This window comes from Protopterus annectens, chromosome 2.part1, assembly GCF_019279795.1.
Source record: "Protopterus annectens isolate FY-2018-M chromosome 2.part1, PAN1.0, whole genome shotgun sequence".
NCBI classification, from domain to species: domain Eukaryota; kingdom Metazoa; phylum Chordata; order Ceratodontiformes; family Protopteridae; genus Protopterus; species Protopterus annectens.
Window position 1 is genome coordinate 690,204,986 of NC_056729.1, and position 17,923 is coordinate 690,222,908.

General features: G+C 41.8%; 1 protein-coding gene across 3 annotated transcripts in view; it reads left to right on the forward strand.

Annotated features, from left to right (window-relative positions):
* The window catches only part of SCMH1 (Scm polycomb group protein homolog 1), a 1,495,203-nt gene that overhangs the window by 276,180 nt on the left and 1,201,100 nt on the right, over window positions 1-17,923 (forward strand). For all 3 annotated transcript variants that reach the window (XM_044062427.1, XM_044062428.1, XM_044062429.1), the window contains one exon: window positions 17,663-17,897. In XM_044062427.1, coding sequence (XP_043918362.1) covers window positions 17,663-17,897 — 235 coding nt within the window. The remainder of the gene's footprint in view (window positions 1-17,662; window positions 17,898-17,923) is intronic.

Genomic DNA, 17,923 nt, shown 5'->3' on the forward strand with positions numbered 1-17,923 from the left:
CATGACTCCTGCTTACCCGGAGCTTCCAGTAACCTCTGTGCCCAGACAGTGAGCTCCAAGGATGCAAGAGATATTCTGACTAAGGATCACCCCTCTTCCGAGTCCTCTTCAGGTATTCCCACTGAAGAGCCCCCTCGGAATAAGCTGTGTAAGATGAAACACCTGGACTCCCCTGAAGAGTCTGTCACTGAGGACATGAATTTCAATGATTGGGAAGGCTCCCCCCAGTCACCTCCAGAAGACCTCTTTTTTGGAGACATTCTAAAAATCCTTAAACAGAGGGGTAACTGGAAGCTCAAAGAACCTACCCCTGAGGAGTCTGTGTACGTCCAAGCCTTCAGAGCTCACCCCTCTACTTCTTGGGTGACTCCTCCTACTCGTGATCTCATTAAGTTGATTGCTCAGTGGTCTTGGAAGGCCCCTGATTCCATAAAACCAATTCCCCGGAGACCAGATAAAATACTGTGCTGCTGAGGGCCACCAGCATTGGGCAAAAAGGTTAGCACTAGATGCCATTGTGCTGGCAGCTGCTACTAAAAAGGAAATAGCTGAGGAAATCCTCTGTTCATCCCCCTAACTGGGAGTCTACAGCGATGGATAGATTTGGAAAGCAGGTTTATGCATCATCGACCTTCACCCTTAGGTCCTTGAATTTCTTGGCACATTTCGCTAGGTTCCAGAGGAATCTGCTCAGGAGCTATCGGATATCCCAGCAGGAGCTATATCTGAGGGGGTCCAGGAAAAAGTGGCCTCCTAGTTAGCTACCCTGGAGTCTATTTTTAATTCTTCCATGAGGCTGATTGCACATGGAGCTGAAGGGGTGACCATGTCAGCAGATTCAGGTATTGCAATTCAATGACACGCTTGGATGCGCCCTACACCCTCCTGTAAACCCTCCCTAGCTCAGTCCCTCCTCCTATCCTGCCTTCTTTATGCTGCCTCTGTCCTTACTAATGTTCAAACATCACTTACCACCAAACTAGAGCATACATATCACAAAGTAGCAAGATTTGCCTCCAGTCTCCCTTATAAATCCCACAACTGCCTCTCCCTTAAGATACTCCAGTGGCCAGAATTCTCTAAACAACTAATTCTTCCTCAACTTCATATAACACATTCTATCCTGAATGACCCCTCTTCCTGTCTCTAATCTAGTCTGATACTATAACTCCCACTGCCACCTCCGTACTACCAACAAACACCTCCTTGACATATACAAACCCAATAAAAATATTGGAAAGTCCCTTTACAAATACTCTGTAGCCCATGCTTGGAACTCACTCACTGTCGGCATAAGAAGCATTCTTCAAAAATAACTGTTAAAACATGAACTAAAATTTTATCTACAAAAGACTGCTGTAGCAGTCAATTGAGTAAATGTCAGGAAAATCCTACTAGGACAGCTGAATTTTATTTGGGGTTAATCAGAGTCTCTTTAATTTCTGTAATTAAATTAAAAGGTGCTTCAACAAAGTATTAGTTTAAGGGTATGCACACTTATGCAACCAGCTTACTGTACGCTTTTTATTTTTTATATTTTTTCCCGTAACAGATTTGTTTGTTTGTTTTTCAATTGAATTGCACAGGTTATAGATCACATTAAAGGTGGGAAAGGTTTTGAAATAATTTATTGTGGTCTCATTTTTTATATCACAAAAACCTGGCATTTTGACAGGGGTGTGTACACTTTTTATAGCCACTGTACCTTTATTACTCATTACAAATTCCAGGGAAGAGCCTCCTTTGGTTCTATGGTTCTCAGGAATATCCTTCCATAGGGCTAGGCAGAATGTAAAGTAGCTGGGGACTCTGTCCCAACTGTCAAGAATAGATGAAGATTGACAACATCAGATAAAGAAGTTATGTTCTTACCATAATGTTCCATCTGTGTTGTCGAGCTTCATCTGTTCTTGGCATTCCACCCTCCTTCCCCCTCCTGTGGATTCCTGGAGGAGTAAAACTTTGTCCTGGGTGTCTTGTTAGGCCACACCTTGGACATGGCTTTTTCATTTAGTTTAGTTTCCTTCTATTTTTGTATAAGTGTGCAAACTCAGTCTGAGGTAATGTAGAGCGGGGCATTGTGAGTAGACTCGTAGCTCGAGAGTTTTTGGCTGCGTGAGCTGCATAACTGCTGAACCGGTTCCGAGGATCAGAACCGAAACCCAGCTGTCAAGAATAGATGAAGATAGACAACACAGATGGAATGCTATGGTAAGAGCATAACTTTTTTTTCTTCACTCCGTACCAGTCTGGGATTCTTGATGAATGTTCAGAAGTCCTTGACTCCATCACACAAGATTGTGCTTTTAGGCTGCCTCTGCAAAAGGCTTTCCTAATTCAAGAAAAGGTGGATTCCTTTCTGGAAACATTCCTGAGCTTTTCCTATCGGTCTCAAATTTCAACCAGGGAATAACTCAGGACTCTAGGGTTCATGGCTTCCATGATTATCATGATTCCTTTCACTGGATTACACATGAAAAAGAAATAATGGTTTTTGAAAATAAAAAATGTGGACCCAGTATTCTCATCCTCTCAAATGTCATGTTCCAATTTTGGGCTTTATCAAGAGGGAACAGCACTGGGGAAGACTACAAATTGTTCAGAATCCAGTTGTCTCCTTTTTTTCCTTCTATCTCAAATTTTTCTGTAACTACAGTTTCTTCAGATTTTGCTTAGGAAACGGTTTCTTTTTGGATAAAGGTGTAAAGCCTGTGGGACTCAAATAGACCAGTGTACATAAGTATCAAAGAGATGTTGGCTGTGATCTGTGATGTAAAATATCTTCAGCTTTTTTGGTCTCCTGGGCTACAGATGATTACAGACAAACGCCACTGTGATGTGATACATATACAGGGGGACAGCAGGTCTTGTCCCCTGTGCAGGCTGGCTATGATGGCTTAGGAGGTGGCACTTCAGCATTGTTTGTCCCTCCAAGCATATTGCATTCCATCAGAGCAAAATGTAGTGGCAGACAAGCTAAGCAGGACCAGAACAGCCACTCCTGAATGGAAATTGTATGGGAGAGTTTTCCAGAAAGTGACCCATTTGTAGGAAAAACCTCAAATAGATCCAGTTGCCTCCTTTCAAAACAGACAACTAATAAATTCTGCACCAGAACTCATTCTAGACAGGCCTAGGAAACCGGTCCATTTTATTCCCCTGGTCAGGAATGTTCATTTAGGCATTTCTAGTAATGTCTTGCAATCCTGAGGATTCAGGACGCCTCTCCAAAAATCTTTATAGCGACTGCCTTCTGGTCCATTCAGCATTGGTACTATCTTCTTATGGAATTGGCCAGGGGCAATTGCTACAAGCTTCCTCACAGATTAGATCTACTCACACAAGACAAGGGAAATTTGATGCATCCCAATCTCAACAACGGACTACTTGAGTGATTCAGTTTTGATTCCTTTCAGGTGCTTTTCTCATGAGAATATGCAACAGGTACTAAAGGAGGCAAGAATTCCTGCTACAAGGAAATTATATATTAACCACTAGAAAGGGTTTTCTAGTTGGTATCCCACCTGTTAACTCAGTCCGTATCAGGAATTATTACATCTTATTCTGAAACGTTTGTGAGAGTTGCTAAACTATAGCTTGTTTTTTTCAGCTTGTCTACCCATAGAGCTTCCTCTTTCTTTCAAACTTTACTGTAACTTCTATAAAGTTGTTTGTTTTGTTGAAATTTAAGGTTAGTTCTTGTATAGGAAACATGAGATCTTTTTGCTGGAAAAGTTTTTCTGCCTACATTTGAACTAGGTGTTCAAGCTGCCGTTGGTTAATTTTTGGTAGAAACTTGTTTATTGCTCTGACATCTGCAAGATAGTATACGAGTTGCAACTATTCATGGTAGGTTAACCCTTCAGCGAATGGGAGTTGCATTTTGTGCAACCACGTATTTGCTATATATAACTTAGGGGGGAATTTGGAGTCTCCCCCCCAGAGCCTTGTCTTTTTTCAATGATGTATTAGAAAGTTATGGACTCTAGAAGCAGCTGCATAGTCCTATGTACATACTTTTATAAATCATTACAAACTGGATTTCTTCTCTTTGGTAATCAACCCAAATAGCCAAAGGCTGCTTAAGCAATGAGAATGATAAGCATATAGTCACTTGCCATAAAAGTAGGCGTTTGAATTCGTTGTTACAGCAGTAGCTACACCTTCCCTCCATTCTTTTCTCTGGAGTTAGTTGTTGGGATAAAAAGTTATATATTAATATCTTTTTAAGGTTTCATGTTGAGTAAGTTTTCTCTTTTTGTTTCAGCAATAAAGTCCTGATGTTGTTTACACACTCACTGCTGATTTCCTTCCAAGAGCTTGTTCAGTCAGCAGTTAGCAATGTAGGTGGAGAGGGAGCCAGTGATTTTGAAGATGGGCCAGTTGTACCCTGGGCAGAATGCAACCCAGATAGCCAGACTACTACAGTAGTTAGAAATTCAAACCTCTGCTGTCATGGTAATTGCAGCTTACACAACTGTACTTCTTGTGCTATAAAGATAGAGCTGATGAATAAGGAGGTAGCCTGGAGTTTTGTGCTGTAACTATATATGTGCTTGGCAACTGTAAATTTGTATGGCAATTTCAAGAACCGAGGTTCTTTCCCTACCACAGGTATAGCCCCCCAGTCCTAAAGAATGCATGCTTCTAAACAGTGTACCTTTTCTCTACTGCAAAATAAATAAATAAATAAATAAAAACCTCACTTAGGTGAGCCAGCAGTCTGAAAAAAGGCATTTAAGAAAGCATATTAGCTAGGATATAAATGTTGAAAAGTATGCCATGTTTATTTGAACTCCAGCATATCTCATTGCATAATAGTAATTTTTAAATGAAAAGTGTGTGCTGTTGCATACATGGCTTATATCTGTTGGCACCCATGGTGCTGTGTAACATGCACCAGAGGGTGGCAGCACTGACAAAGGCATCAGTACTTAGGCATGTGTGGTGTGCTTCTTCTCAGCCATGAAGCCACACCGAGGTCATGATTGGAGGGGTAAAAATAAGGTGGAATAACTATGCATTAGAAGGGCTGCAAAGACTGGCAGACATATACTAAAACTAGCAGGGAAACAGGCAAAAATCAATTATCCAAACTTGCAGAAAAAGTGCAGTTAATTAAAGTTTTGCCAATATCTCCAGCTGAGAGAGGCTGCAAAATATTTAGTGGTGTCGGCACTGCATGAGAACATAGAAAGTTTCTTCTTTATTTGGACAGTGTTTTTTCACAATTGAAGCACCCACCCCTCTGAAATTCAGGCCTTACATATTTGTTTGGTAATCTCCATGGATGTAATACTCAGAAACATTTTAGGATGTTCTTCGTGTTTCACTGTTGCAGTCATTACATTTGGGTAATCCTGCTGGCAGGTTGCCCTCAGTCGGCCTGAATTCCAAAGTCCTGGGTCCTGCGTCGGCCGCTGTCGCCCCTTCCCTGACGTCAGGTCGTCAGGGGTAAAAAAGATGCGGCCGACGCCATTTTCTTTAGTCTTTCTTGCCATGCGGTTCCCGAAGCAGAAGTAGTTTGCAAGTGCCAGTCGGCCAACTTCTGAGATTTTCAAGTTCAAGTTTCAGATCCAAAGTCTTCTATAAAGCTAAGACTTTTTTCTTGCTCCAGACCGATGTCAGAAAAAGTTAATTGTATTTCTTGTGGAAAACAAATACCTCATAAGGACTTTGCCTAGGCCCTGACCATAACGTTTCAGGTTGTCGGTTTTGTGCTAGATTTAACCAATGCACTATTAAGCGTCGGTATGATTTTGCATTAAACTATTTTTGACGCAGGTTTAATTATCCAGAAATGCCGTCGGATAGCCATCAGACTACCAGAGTTCACAAAAAACGCAAAGAGAAAGAAAAAGATAGACAACCGAGGCCCAAAACCGACGAAGCTTCTCCTAAGCCAGTCGCCGGTTCTCAGTGAGGCACTTTCGCAGCCCCTGATGCCCACTACTTTAGAGTCGCAGGCCTCTACCGACTCCCACGTGGAGTTGGCTGTGCCACTGGAAACTCAAGGTATTGGAGCCTCGGACGCTATTCCTTCAGATGGGTCCAGAGCCGCTGAGCAGGCACCGGCTTCTGAGGGTGTATTCAGACCTAAACATCTATACATTAAACTGACTTCAAAGGCAAAGAAGCAAACTCAAGAGCCACGTGGACAGGCCTCCATGCCCAAAAAGCAGATGCTCAAAATGGTTGAAGACTTTATTACCTTGATCAGGGGTTCCCATCCCCTTCCTGATAAGAGGCCTAGGCAAGAGACGGACTGTGAATCTTCAGATCAGGTTTCCATTTCTTCTGATTCCTCTTCTGATCTGGAATATTCTCTTTCCCCCATGAGGATTCTGATGCTGAAGAATTTATACCTTCAGCTTCTCCTGCAGAGGACTATTCTTTTGGGGAAACCTTACCATGAGGGAGCATTTCCACTGGGAGAGCCAAGATTTTTCAGAATCTAAAAAGAGGCTCAGGGATTTCCTGTTACTACCTCAACACCATTAGCCATCCCACCTGTGTTAGACATTGTAGATGATGTATTTTCGGAGTCTAGTCTTACCCCTGACTCCTTACCTGCAGCTCCTAATAAGCCTGACGGATATTACAGGGTTCCTGACTCACATAAATTCCTTTTTAAAAACCCTGCTGCAGATCCAGAAACTATTTCTCAGAGTCCCAAAGGAGTTAAGGCTTCCACTGGAAAAAGGCTTACCCCCTCTGCCAAAGATTCTAGGGCACTGGATAGATGGGGGGAAAAAGGTTTACACATCTGCTACCTTGGCTATAAGGGCCTTAAACTGTCAGTTTCATATGCTCAAATATCAGCAACATGTCATGGCATTGCCTAAACAGAAAATGTTGTTAAACTCTGAATGTGCAGAAAACAAGGAAATGCAGGATTTATTGCATGCAGCTGAACAAGTTGGAAAGCATACTTTGCAATGTGGTTTTGATTCTTTAGAGGCCTCCTGCAGTGCCGCAGTTACAGGTTCTGTAATTAGGAGGCATGCTTGGTTAAAGGAACAAAATCTGCCTGATCATGTTAAAGTTAAATTATTAGATGCACCTTTACAGCATGATACTTTGTTGGGTGTTAAGGCAGAAGAGGTGTTAAAGAAAATGGAGGACAAATCTAAATCTATGCAAACGGTCAAAGATTACTTACTAGTACAGCCACCTAGGTTTAGTAGACACTGGCCAACATAGAAGTGGTCCTTTCTTGTGTCAGACAGACCTCACAGGGGCAGACCCAGACGCCCTAGAGGCAGATCCCAGGCGCAAGGTTCATTCCGCTCAAAACAATGGGGGGCTTCTACCTCCAAAGTTGGAGAAGACAAATCACAACCATTCAGGAAACAGTCCCAATGACTTCCCCCTGCCTGCACCAAGCACTTATCTCCAGGCAGCACCCTTAGGGGGAAAATTAGCACTTTGGTACATTATAACCCAGGACAAGTGGGTCTTAAATATCGTGTCACAAGGCAACAAGTTCCGTTTCCATACCCTGCCAGAGCCAAATGGCTGGCCAGATCTGCCAAAAAATCAATGGGCAGAGGCACAAAAACAAGTCTCATCCCACATGGACATGGGGGCCATTCAACTAGTACCAGAGCAAGAGCAGGGGCAAGGATTTTACTCGACTGTTCTTGGTACCCAGAAAGGACAAGGCCTTGAGGCCAATACTGGACCTATCTATTTTGAACACATTCCTGGATATACCAAAATTCAAGATGTTGACTTTGCAGCAGCTTCTGCCCATGCTGGGCAAGAACGCTTGGCTTGTGACTTTAGACCTAAAAGAGGCATACCTGCATGTCCCAATCAGACAAATATGCAGAAGATACCTTAGATTCAAGGCTGGCTCAATGCATTACCAATTCTCTGCACTGCCCTTTGGCTTATCTACTGCGCCCAGGGTCTTTACAAAGTGCCTGGCACCAGTAATTGCATTCTACAGACAAAGAGGAATACAAATATATCCTTACTTGGACGACTGTCTAATTCAAGCAAACAATGCCGAGGGTACACAGTCAATGAAAAGAAATCAAAACTAGTACCCTCTCAAGAGATAATATTCCTGGGTGCAAGCGTAAATACAACTGCCCAGATGGCTTATCTCGCGCCAGACAAACAAAGACAACTGACTACCTATTTCAAAATGCTGGCAACAAAGGCCCAGTTATCCACAAGAAAAATTCTGCAGGCTTTGGGCTTCATGGCATCCTGCATCCTACTAATTCCATATGCAAGACTGCATACGAGGAAACTTCAGTGGTACCTAAAAAGTGTTTGGACTCAACATTGCCACAGCCTGGAAACTGTGATTACTCTCATTCCCTGCCTGCAACAGGAGTTTCGATCTTGGGCAAAGGCTTGTCACCTAAACAAGGGACAGCCATTCACATTACCCCCAGCCAGGCAAACACTAACAACGGATGCAATGCATCAGATTATGCCTGGGGGGCCCACATGGAAGATGCATTCAGGGCACATGGACCTCAAACCAAATGCATCTACATATCAGTCAAAAAGAGATGCTAGCAGTTCAAAATGTCCTGATAGCCTTCAAGGACCTACTTCATCCAGGACAACTACTGATAAAGACAGACAACACCATGGTCGTGTGGTATATAAACAAGCAGGGGGGGCACTCATTCTTACCCTCTTTGCAGACTAGCCATGACTTTGTGGGACACAGCATTGACTTACCAAGTACACCTGCAGGCACAATTCCTGCCAGGAAGGAAAAATACTCTGGCAGACGACCTAAGCAGAAACCTCATGGATCCCCACGAGTGGCAACTGGATCCACAAGTCTTCAGCATGATAACAAGGAAATGGGGATGCCCGGACATAGATCTATTTGCCTCCCCTCACAGCTACCAACTAAAAAGATTCTGCACAAGGATTTATGACAGACAAGCATGGAAAGTGGACGGCCCTATCTTTCAGCTGGAAAAACCAGTTATACGCATTTCCCCCTCTGCCTCTCCTCCCCAAGGTACACCTAAAGGTCAGACAGGAGAAGCCAAAGATGATACTAATTGCCCCAGACTGGCCCCGCCAGTACTGATATCCAATGCTAAGGAGCTTGTCTCAATGCCCAGCCTGGACCTTACCTCAGATACCTCATCGACTGTCCCAGCAAAACAATCAGATCCTGCACAGCCAACTCAGGACTTTAAAACTGGCAGCATGGCGGATAATGTAGTCATACAAGACACACCTCTCAGTAAAGCTGTGATGGATGTCATTTTGGAGGCCAGAAGGCCTAGTACTAGAAAATCTTATGCTGGAAAATGGAAGAGATTTTGTGCTTGGAACCAGGCACAAGGAACTGATACAGCTGTGCCAAATATTCCTCAGATTTTGCAATACTTAACTGAGATGCTGGACAAAGGTCTATCTTTTTCATCTAATAAAATTCATGCCTCTGCCATTTCGGCTCATTACAATACAGAGCCATCAATTTTTTCTCATCCCTTACTAAAACAGTACCTCAGAGGAGCCAAAAACATAAGGCCTCCAAAAAGATCACCAATGCCTGCATGGGACCTCAACTATGTCTTGGAAAAACTCACCCAGCCACCTTTTGAGCCAGCTGCTATGGCTGATAAAGTTTTTATCTTGGAAAACAGCTCTGCTCCTAGCAATAACCTCTGCAAGACAAGCTTCAGGCACTCATGGCTGTGGAACCTTTTATCATTTTTTATCCAGACAGGGTCTCTGAGGACAAACCCAACATTTATGTCTAAGGTGGTGTCCAGTGTGGCTCTTAACCAAACTATTCATCTGCCAACTTTTTATTCAAATCCACAGAACAAAGGGGAGAGAGTTCTGCATTCTTTGGATGTACACAGACAGCTTAGATTCTACTTGGACAGAACCAAAGTTTCCTGAAAGACAGAACAATTACTAGTGGCATATGCTGCAGGATCACAAGGAAAGGCTATCTCAAAGCAGACTATTTCAAAATGGATAGGCCACTGCATTCGTTTCTGCTACGTACACCATGGCAAGCCAGTGCCTAAGGGCATTAGGCCACATTCAACCAGAGCTGCAGCCACTTCAGCAGCCTTTCTCAGGGGAGTACCAACCAAGGAGATTTTAGAGGCTACTTGGAGTTCAGTGCACACCTTCACGAAGCACCATCATCTGCCACTCTACTCTAAATCCAGGGCAGGCTTTGCCACTGCAGTTCTGCAAGGCCTCATAGCTGCTCCTAATGCTGTTTAGCTCCAGCCTCCCATCCATAGCTTTGGACTCTACCCAAATGTAATGACTGCAACAGGGAAACACGAAGAACATAGTACAGTTGTGTACACTTACCATAAATGTAGATGTTCGAGTGTATTCACTGTTGCAGTTCAGGTTACCCACCCGCCAGCCCCCTTTCTTCTGATGGAACCTATCGTTCCTTCTCTGATTTATATAACCTATGTGGTGTATTTGCTTGTAGTTGAAGGTAAAGTTTATTTTGGTGCATATATTTATATGTATATAAATTTTGGCTACCCTTTTATGGGGCACCTGACATCTGCGGTAAGAAAAACTAAAGAAAATGGCGTCGGCTGCATCTTTTATACCCCCTGACGACCTGACATCAGGGAAGGGGCGACAGCGGCCGATGCAGGACCCAGGACTTTGGAATTCAGGCCGACTGAGGCCAACCTGCCAGCAGGATTACCCAAATGTAATGACTGCAACAGTGAATACACTCAAACATCTATATTTATGATAAGGGTACACGACTGTACTTTCCAATTAGAGTAGTATGAAGTTGGGAGTGAGAGGGTATTGATGGTGTTGAAAGAGGTGGCTGTTGTACCCTAAAGCATAGCCTTTTGATCTGTCCCTTAATGCAGAATGTAAAGTCGTGGACACCAGGCACATTTCTGGGTTACCCTCAGTCTGTAGTTTATGGACTTGTCTGAATTAGAGGCAGTTTAGCGTAAGTGCAAGCTTTTGGTCCATCATCTCATTCATATTCTGTTTTAGGATTAAAGACAGCAGTCACAGTTTGTAGCTGTATAGTTTGGAGGTGGAAAACTCCCCTGGAATTAAAATTTTCAAGATCTGTGATTGTTTATCTTGAAAGGATTGTGGCTGGAGCCTCTTATCAGACCTGTAAAATCTTGTGGCCAGTGTGGCTGGAGTCTCCTATCAGACCTGTAAAATCCTCCAGGACGACTCCTAGTACTCCCTGGCCTTTTACATAGTTATAGTAATCTTATCCCTACTTTCCATTACTCAGATATAAACCTCTCTACCTTAAGTTTCCTGTCTGTCCTCCTTGTTGATTGCATGCTGATATGTTTTTTCTTTTCTTTTTATAGACTGTTTTTACCCCTGTGCCTATCAACAATTATGCCTCCTCCTGGTCAGGCAGTGACCATTCATTCCTCTGGTTGGGGATTTCATCCTCAACTGAGGCAAGCACTGCCTGGGGAGGGGGGTGGTGGTGGCGTGCGTCAATGAGTATACTTTGCACTCTTGCCAGCATCCCAGTTGTGGGAGCATTTTTAATGTTCTAACCCCACCTCTGGGTGGCAGGTGAGAGAAAAGTGTCACCACTGCTGTCCCTTTGTGAATGCCTGCTTCAGCACTCTCACTATGAGACTACCACCAGTCTGTGATATGGTGAGTGTAATGTCCAACTCCAAACTGCCCCTGTGCATCACCACTATTCTTCTGGGGGAGTAGTGTAACTATGTGGGCATCTAATGTCCCTTACCAAACCTCTCTGCTAACAGTGTCAAGCAGCCAAGCTGCTACTTGAACTCTGATTGCCAGGGCTGTTGTCAGTGCTTTATCCCTGTCTACCTGCAGCATTGGTTGTACATTGGTAAAATGTTGACCGTTCATTCATATATATTTTTGTGGCTGCCATGTTGAGCTACTCTTTTACTCTGAAGGCCCCAATGTAGAGAGCTTGTTTCCACACACATTCTTTTTTTTTTTTTTTTTTTGCCCTGTCTTTATGGCATTTTCCCTTTTATATATATATGGATTCACTTCATAACACTGAAACTTCATAATACTGAAAATGACAAAACTTCATAATACTGAAGACCAAAATACTGAAAGCTCAAAATACTGAATACTCAAAATACTGAAACTCAAAATACTGAAAACACATATTATGTGTAAACTCAGCTTAAACAACATAAATCATAGCAATTTCTACCAAATATACTTAACTACACTATGTGCAATCTTGGAGTTGATATATTTAATTAGCAGGGGGTGGGGGGTGCAGCCCCCCACATGGGGGGTGCAGGGGGGCTTGCCACCCTGCATATATTTGGTAGAAATTGTTATGATTTATGTTGTTTAAGATGAGTTTACGCATAATATGTGTTTTCAGTATTTTGAGTTTCAGTATTTTGAGTATTCAGTATTTTGAGCTTTCAGTATTTTGGTTTCAGTGTTTTGAGTTTCAGTATTTTAATATTTCAATGTTATGAAGGGAATCCATATATATATATATATATATATATATATATATATATATATATATATATATATATATGTTTACCGGGGTAGTAAAGTGATCAGTATTGACCAATTTCATGCTCAGCCCGGGTGAAGTACAAAACTTGGGTTGGGAGGGTGGCCTAATGGTTAAGGTGTTTACCTTACAAAGACAAGGTGCAGGGTTTGAGTCTCATAAGGGATAATTGGCTAGGCTTAAAATTGCTCGTAAGGGCAATTAGCATATTACTAATCTATGAACCTATGAACATTTCAGAAACAAAAAATGCAGAAATGTAAGCAATAAGAGTAATTTTGACTACACTGAAAAAATGTGTGTATACATTATAGTGAGCAATACATTATAGTGAGCAAGCACAGCGTCATATACAGTCCAGCAGATTGTAGTGTACAAATTATTATATATATATATATATATATATATATATATATATATATATATATATACATATACACACACTAGTTTTTAAAGTGGGTTAATCTTCAGTTAATCTTGAGAGAGGAGAAGATACTCTGAAAGGAGATAGGTTAGGTGATGTGTCCTGTTAAAGCATGGACGTGTGGCTTAGATGAAGTGCATTTTGAGTTGCATTCCAAATTTGAAAGAAGTGTTGATTTCCTTAATGTGGATGGGAAGAGCTTGTCAAAGAGTAGGTGCCTGAGAGGAGAAATCATGTGCAGTATTATGCAGTTGGTTCTAGGGCTGAAGAGAGTTGTGGCTTGTAAATAGTATCTCAGGTTGTATGCGGATTTTTTTTTTTTTTCCATGAAGTCTAGCTGCAAGGTGAGTAAATGTGTGGTGTTGGTATTTTGTAGAGTTAGGATCCTAAAAGTAGGTTAGATCTTTGTTTTATGAGTAGCCATTTTGCTTTTTCTGGAGTGATACAGTGATGGTCCCAGAGAGTTGAGTCTGTAGTGAATCGGCAGATGCTGTTAGATATAGTCTGGAATGTGACAGTGTTTTTCTTGGAGGCAGAGGCAACACGTGGGAGCCCATATTCAAGTTGAGAAAGGAGAGTTCCTTTGCCAATGGCTACTTTGGCTGGTTGAGATAGAAATGGAAAGATCTTTTTGGCCCAAAAGAGGAGAGAGTTTATTTTGGCTTTCACTTTGTGTATGTAGACATGGATGTTTAGTGACTGACTGAGACATAGTCCTAGGTATTTGAAGGTGGAGGTTGTCTCTGTGGAATGGTTGTGTAGGGAATTAGTTGTATGGTGAATTTTTTGTGGAGCTCCAAAAAACAAAATTTTGATCTTGGTGGGGTTGAGAAGTAGTTTATGATTTATGAGCCATTGATGAAGCTCATGCACGTCTGACTGGTGATGGTATTGAATGTTGGTGTGAGAGAGATCTGCAGTAATTGACCATGTCATCAGTGTGAAGGATAGGTCGGGGATGGGAGTCACAAGAAGTTTGTTATTGAATATGGAGAAGAGAAGGTAAGCAAGACAAGGTCTTTGTGGTACACCTTTGGTAATAGGTGCAGATTCTTATTGGGAGGATCCTGTTTTAACTCTGAAGTGCCTGTCAGCAAGAAAGCTTTTAAACAGGGAGCAGCATCTGAACCAATACCAATTTCAGTTATTTTGTTTTGGAGAAGATAGTCAATGTGATCAAATGCCTTTCTCAGATCTATAAACAGGTCATCTGTAAAGAGGCTACTGTCAGAGTTTAACAGGGTGTCATCAGTTAGGACCAAAGTGCTGTCATAATACTTAGTCTAGACCAGAATCCCTGTTGTTTATAGGACAGCAGATGGAAATACTATATTTTCAAAATGTTTACCCATAATTGGGAGGTTGGATATTGGACTGAAGTGAGAGGCATATTTTGGCTTGGTTGCTTTGGAAGGGGTTTGATTAGAGCAGTCTTCCGAATCTGTAGCATGATGGTTGGTGTAAGACATAGATTATAAATGTGGGTGAGAGGAAAACATAGACACTGTCTGCATTGATATATGAACCCGAGGTTTATATTGTCAGAGGAAATATTTTCAAGTTGAATAGACACTTCTTTGGTGTGTTTATATTTGAAGTGGAAGAGTGGAATGAATGGTGATAAGGTGGACAATACATGATCTGTGGGAGGTGTTAAGTTTGTTGATGGGAGATTGCTAAATTTTTTAAGGAAACCTTGTGGAAAAAGTTTTGCTGTACCTATTGAATGGTGTTGTTGACATGGGGGTATGAGGAGGTTTTCTTCCTATAAATAAATTAATCTCTTTGTTTAGGGGAATGTAAGACTGTAATTTGTTTGTTTGTAGATTTCTTTCATGCCTTCTGATAGATTTCTTGACTAGATTATGTAAAGGAGGAATGGTTGTTAGTTCTGGGCATCTGTTTCCATTTTTGCCGTGCTTCATCCCTTGTAGTTAAGATATTTGAGTTCAGTGAATAGCCAATCAGTTTTGGTGGGTTTATAAAGCCTGTGAATAAATGAGAAGAATTTGTCTTCTTGCTGGAGTAGAAAGTTGGTAAGACTTACAGCTACTGTATTAAGGTCATGTTAAGGAGAGTATCCGATTCCAGTTGTGGGCTATGAGAAAGGTTCTGAGTTTGTCTATATTTCTGCCACTCTGGTTTCTGAAGGCTTTTAATATTGGTGGTAGTTTTGTAGGATGTTTGACAACAGTAAAGGTGATTGGGCAACGGTTGCATAGTGATGGTGGCAGAATGTTTATGCTGGCAATGGAATTTTATATCTTTGCAATAATCAAGTTGAGTGTGGAGTGTTTGGAGGACCTGAAGTTAAGTCTTGTTGGTTCTTTTATGAGTTGGAGACCTAGGTCTGCTAGGAAAGTAACCATGTCAGATGAAAGAGGGCCAGGGTAATTAAAATGGAATCCACCTAGAATGATTATGTTGTTGTTTTTGGGACAGTTATTGGGGATGTTAGTGATGAGGATTTGAATTTATCTGTGGAAACAAGGTGGTAGATGGGCTGTAGCGATCAGTAGTGGTTTGCCTTTCCGAGTTGGAAATTTTAGAAGAATTCAGTTAGGACTTGAGTCTGAAAAGGAGTTTGCTTGGCAATGACTTTTGAGTTTAGGTTATTTCTTTTTTTTTTTTTTTTTTTTCTTGTCAGTTTTTTGATAGTTTACCTTTTGGTTTGTTCATGAATCCGCTGTGGTGGTGCTGTGGTAGCGTTGTCGCCTCACAGTAAGACGTCATGTTCGATTCTCAGCTAAAGCGTCTTCTGTGTGGAGACATGCATGAATGGGCGTACCTTCGTTGAAGGTTGTGCGTCAGGGCCAGCAACTCGGCACGTAAAAATCTACTGACAATCATTAGCGGACCGGAGTTCCGCTGTGGCGACCCCTAACCGGGAAAAGCCGAAAGATACAACAACCTTTTGGTTTGTTCATGTTTTTAGGGGAGGAGGGGAGATCCGAGATCAGGTAAATCTCTTGTTTCTTAATTTAACGAATGTCATTGTAAGACGGCATGTAAACGTTGTTGTGCATGGTGCTTATCCAAGCCACCTGTCCTGTAGAAATTCCTCCATCACAGTGAGGATCCCTTTTTCTGCCTTGTCCTACTGTCAAATGGACAGCTGTTTCTTTTTTATGATGATTGCAGGAATTTTCATGGCTAGCATGTTCTCATCATCCTTCCAACAATGGCATCTGAAAGGCACTACTCATGGTAATGTTACTACTCCATTTCTAACAAAGGTTTGTGGGCAAGTACTAGGCTGTCTGTCCTTGTGGTCTGGCCAATTATTATCAGTTGTGAGAATCAAACCTGTACCTTGTGTCTGGCAGGTAAACACCTTAACTGGCCAATTATTATCAGTTGTGAGAATAAAAACTGCACTGTGTGTCTGGGAGGTAAACACTTTAACCATTATTCCAAACCGTAGCAGTAAAGGGAATCTGCCAAAAGACATTAATTCCTTCTCAGTTTGTGTTCCATTTCCTGTAGTGCTCACCTGAAATGGTTCCTCTTTTGTTTTCATTGTAGGTGTATGGGAAACAAACTGTATAGGGAAACATGAAATATACCATTGTTCTTCTACCATTTCCCCTGTTAACCTCACTGAAGTACAGCCACCTTTCTTTTCTTTCTTAATTCTGAGACATTAGTAGTGCCTTTGATTGTCAAGTGTTTGGAAGATGTCTAATTAATTTTGGTCAGCTCCATCTGGAGAAATGAGTATCTTCCTCCCTCATCCCAGAGAGGTGTCCTCAAATGGAACAGCACCCTATCCAGTATGTCTATTAAAAGATGAATAATGCATAACCACTACACTACATCAGTCCTAGCATGATTTTCATAACTTTGTAAATTAGGGATGCTCTACCTGTACTAACACATTTTAATAGTAATTCTGTCATTTGATGCTCTCATACCCACCTTAGGGTATTCTACAAATAAAGGGTTCATAGAGCCTTGCTTTTTATAGCCAGGCTGCATTGTTCGGAGGAATAGAGATCTGGCTGAAACATAGATGACCCAGGGTTCAGTTAGTGGCACTGGAGGAACCAGTCAGGGGGGTAAGGGACTGGAGCTACACCATGTTCACTTCTTGTGAAGGGTGGGGATTGTAGCACTCCCTCTAGGGCACATTTGGCAGTAAACCACTACTCTTGCTTCAGGAGGAGGGGCAGAAATGCTCGGAAGGGACATACTGCACTGTCAGACCATTGCACCCGCTGCCCCCCAGCATGTCAATTGCAAGTGTGGGAGTTAAATGAAAAAAAATCTTGAACCATGGCTGTCTAAATGATGGCCTCGCCCAACTGACCCTCAGCCTGGTGATGGGGAACAAATAGTTTAGTTTGCGGGGAAAGGAGAATGCTCAGTGGACAGCTGGGTCAAAGAGAAAACAAACAAACAAAAAAACAATAAAATAGAGTCTGACTTTCTGTGACCTTGTTAAGTTATTATAGACCGACTTAAAGATTATAGGCATTTCCTGAAAATAATAATTTTTAAGTACAACAGTACACTGTGTTTTTAAAAGGAAAAGGGCTGGAGAAAGAGCAAAAAAAAAAAAAAAATTGCCTAAAGTGTTACCTATGATTATAGTGGAATCAGAGAGAAGAATGTTTTAGCCAAGTAGTGAGAATACTTTCGTAAGCTAGTACAACAGAGATGGCTGAAGCCATTTGATGTCCCTCAGTATGCATTTTGTTTAATAAGGCTTCTTATTTTTTTTCTTACAGTCTTATTCACCTCCTGTCAATGAATTTAAGATTGGCATGAAGCTAGAAGCCCAAGATCCCCGAAACACTACCTCTACATGTATTGCGTCTGTTGTTGGCCTCACTGGTGCCCGACTACGATTACGACTTGATGGGAGTGACAATAAGAATGACTTCTGGAGACTTGTAGACTCATCTGAAATTCAACCTATTGGAACTTGTGAAAAGAATGGGGATATGCTGCAACCACCCTTAGGTCAGTAAATGAAAATACAAGAATTA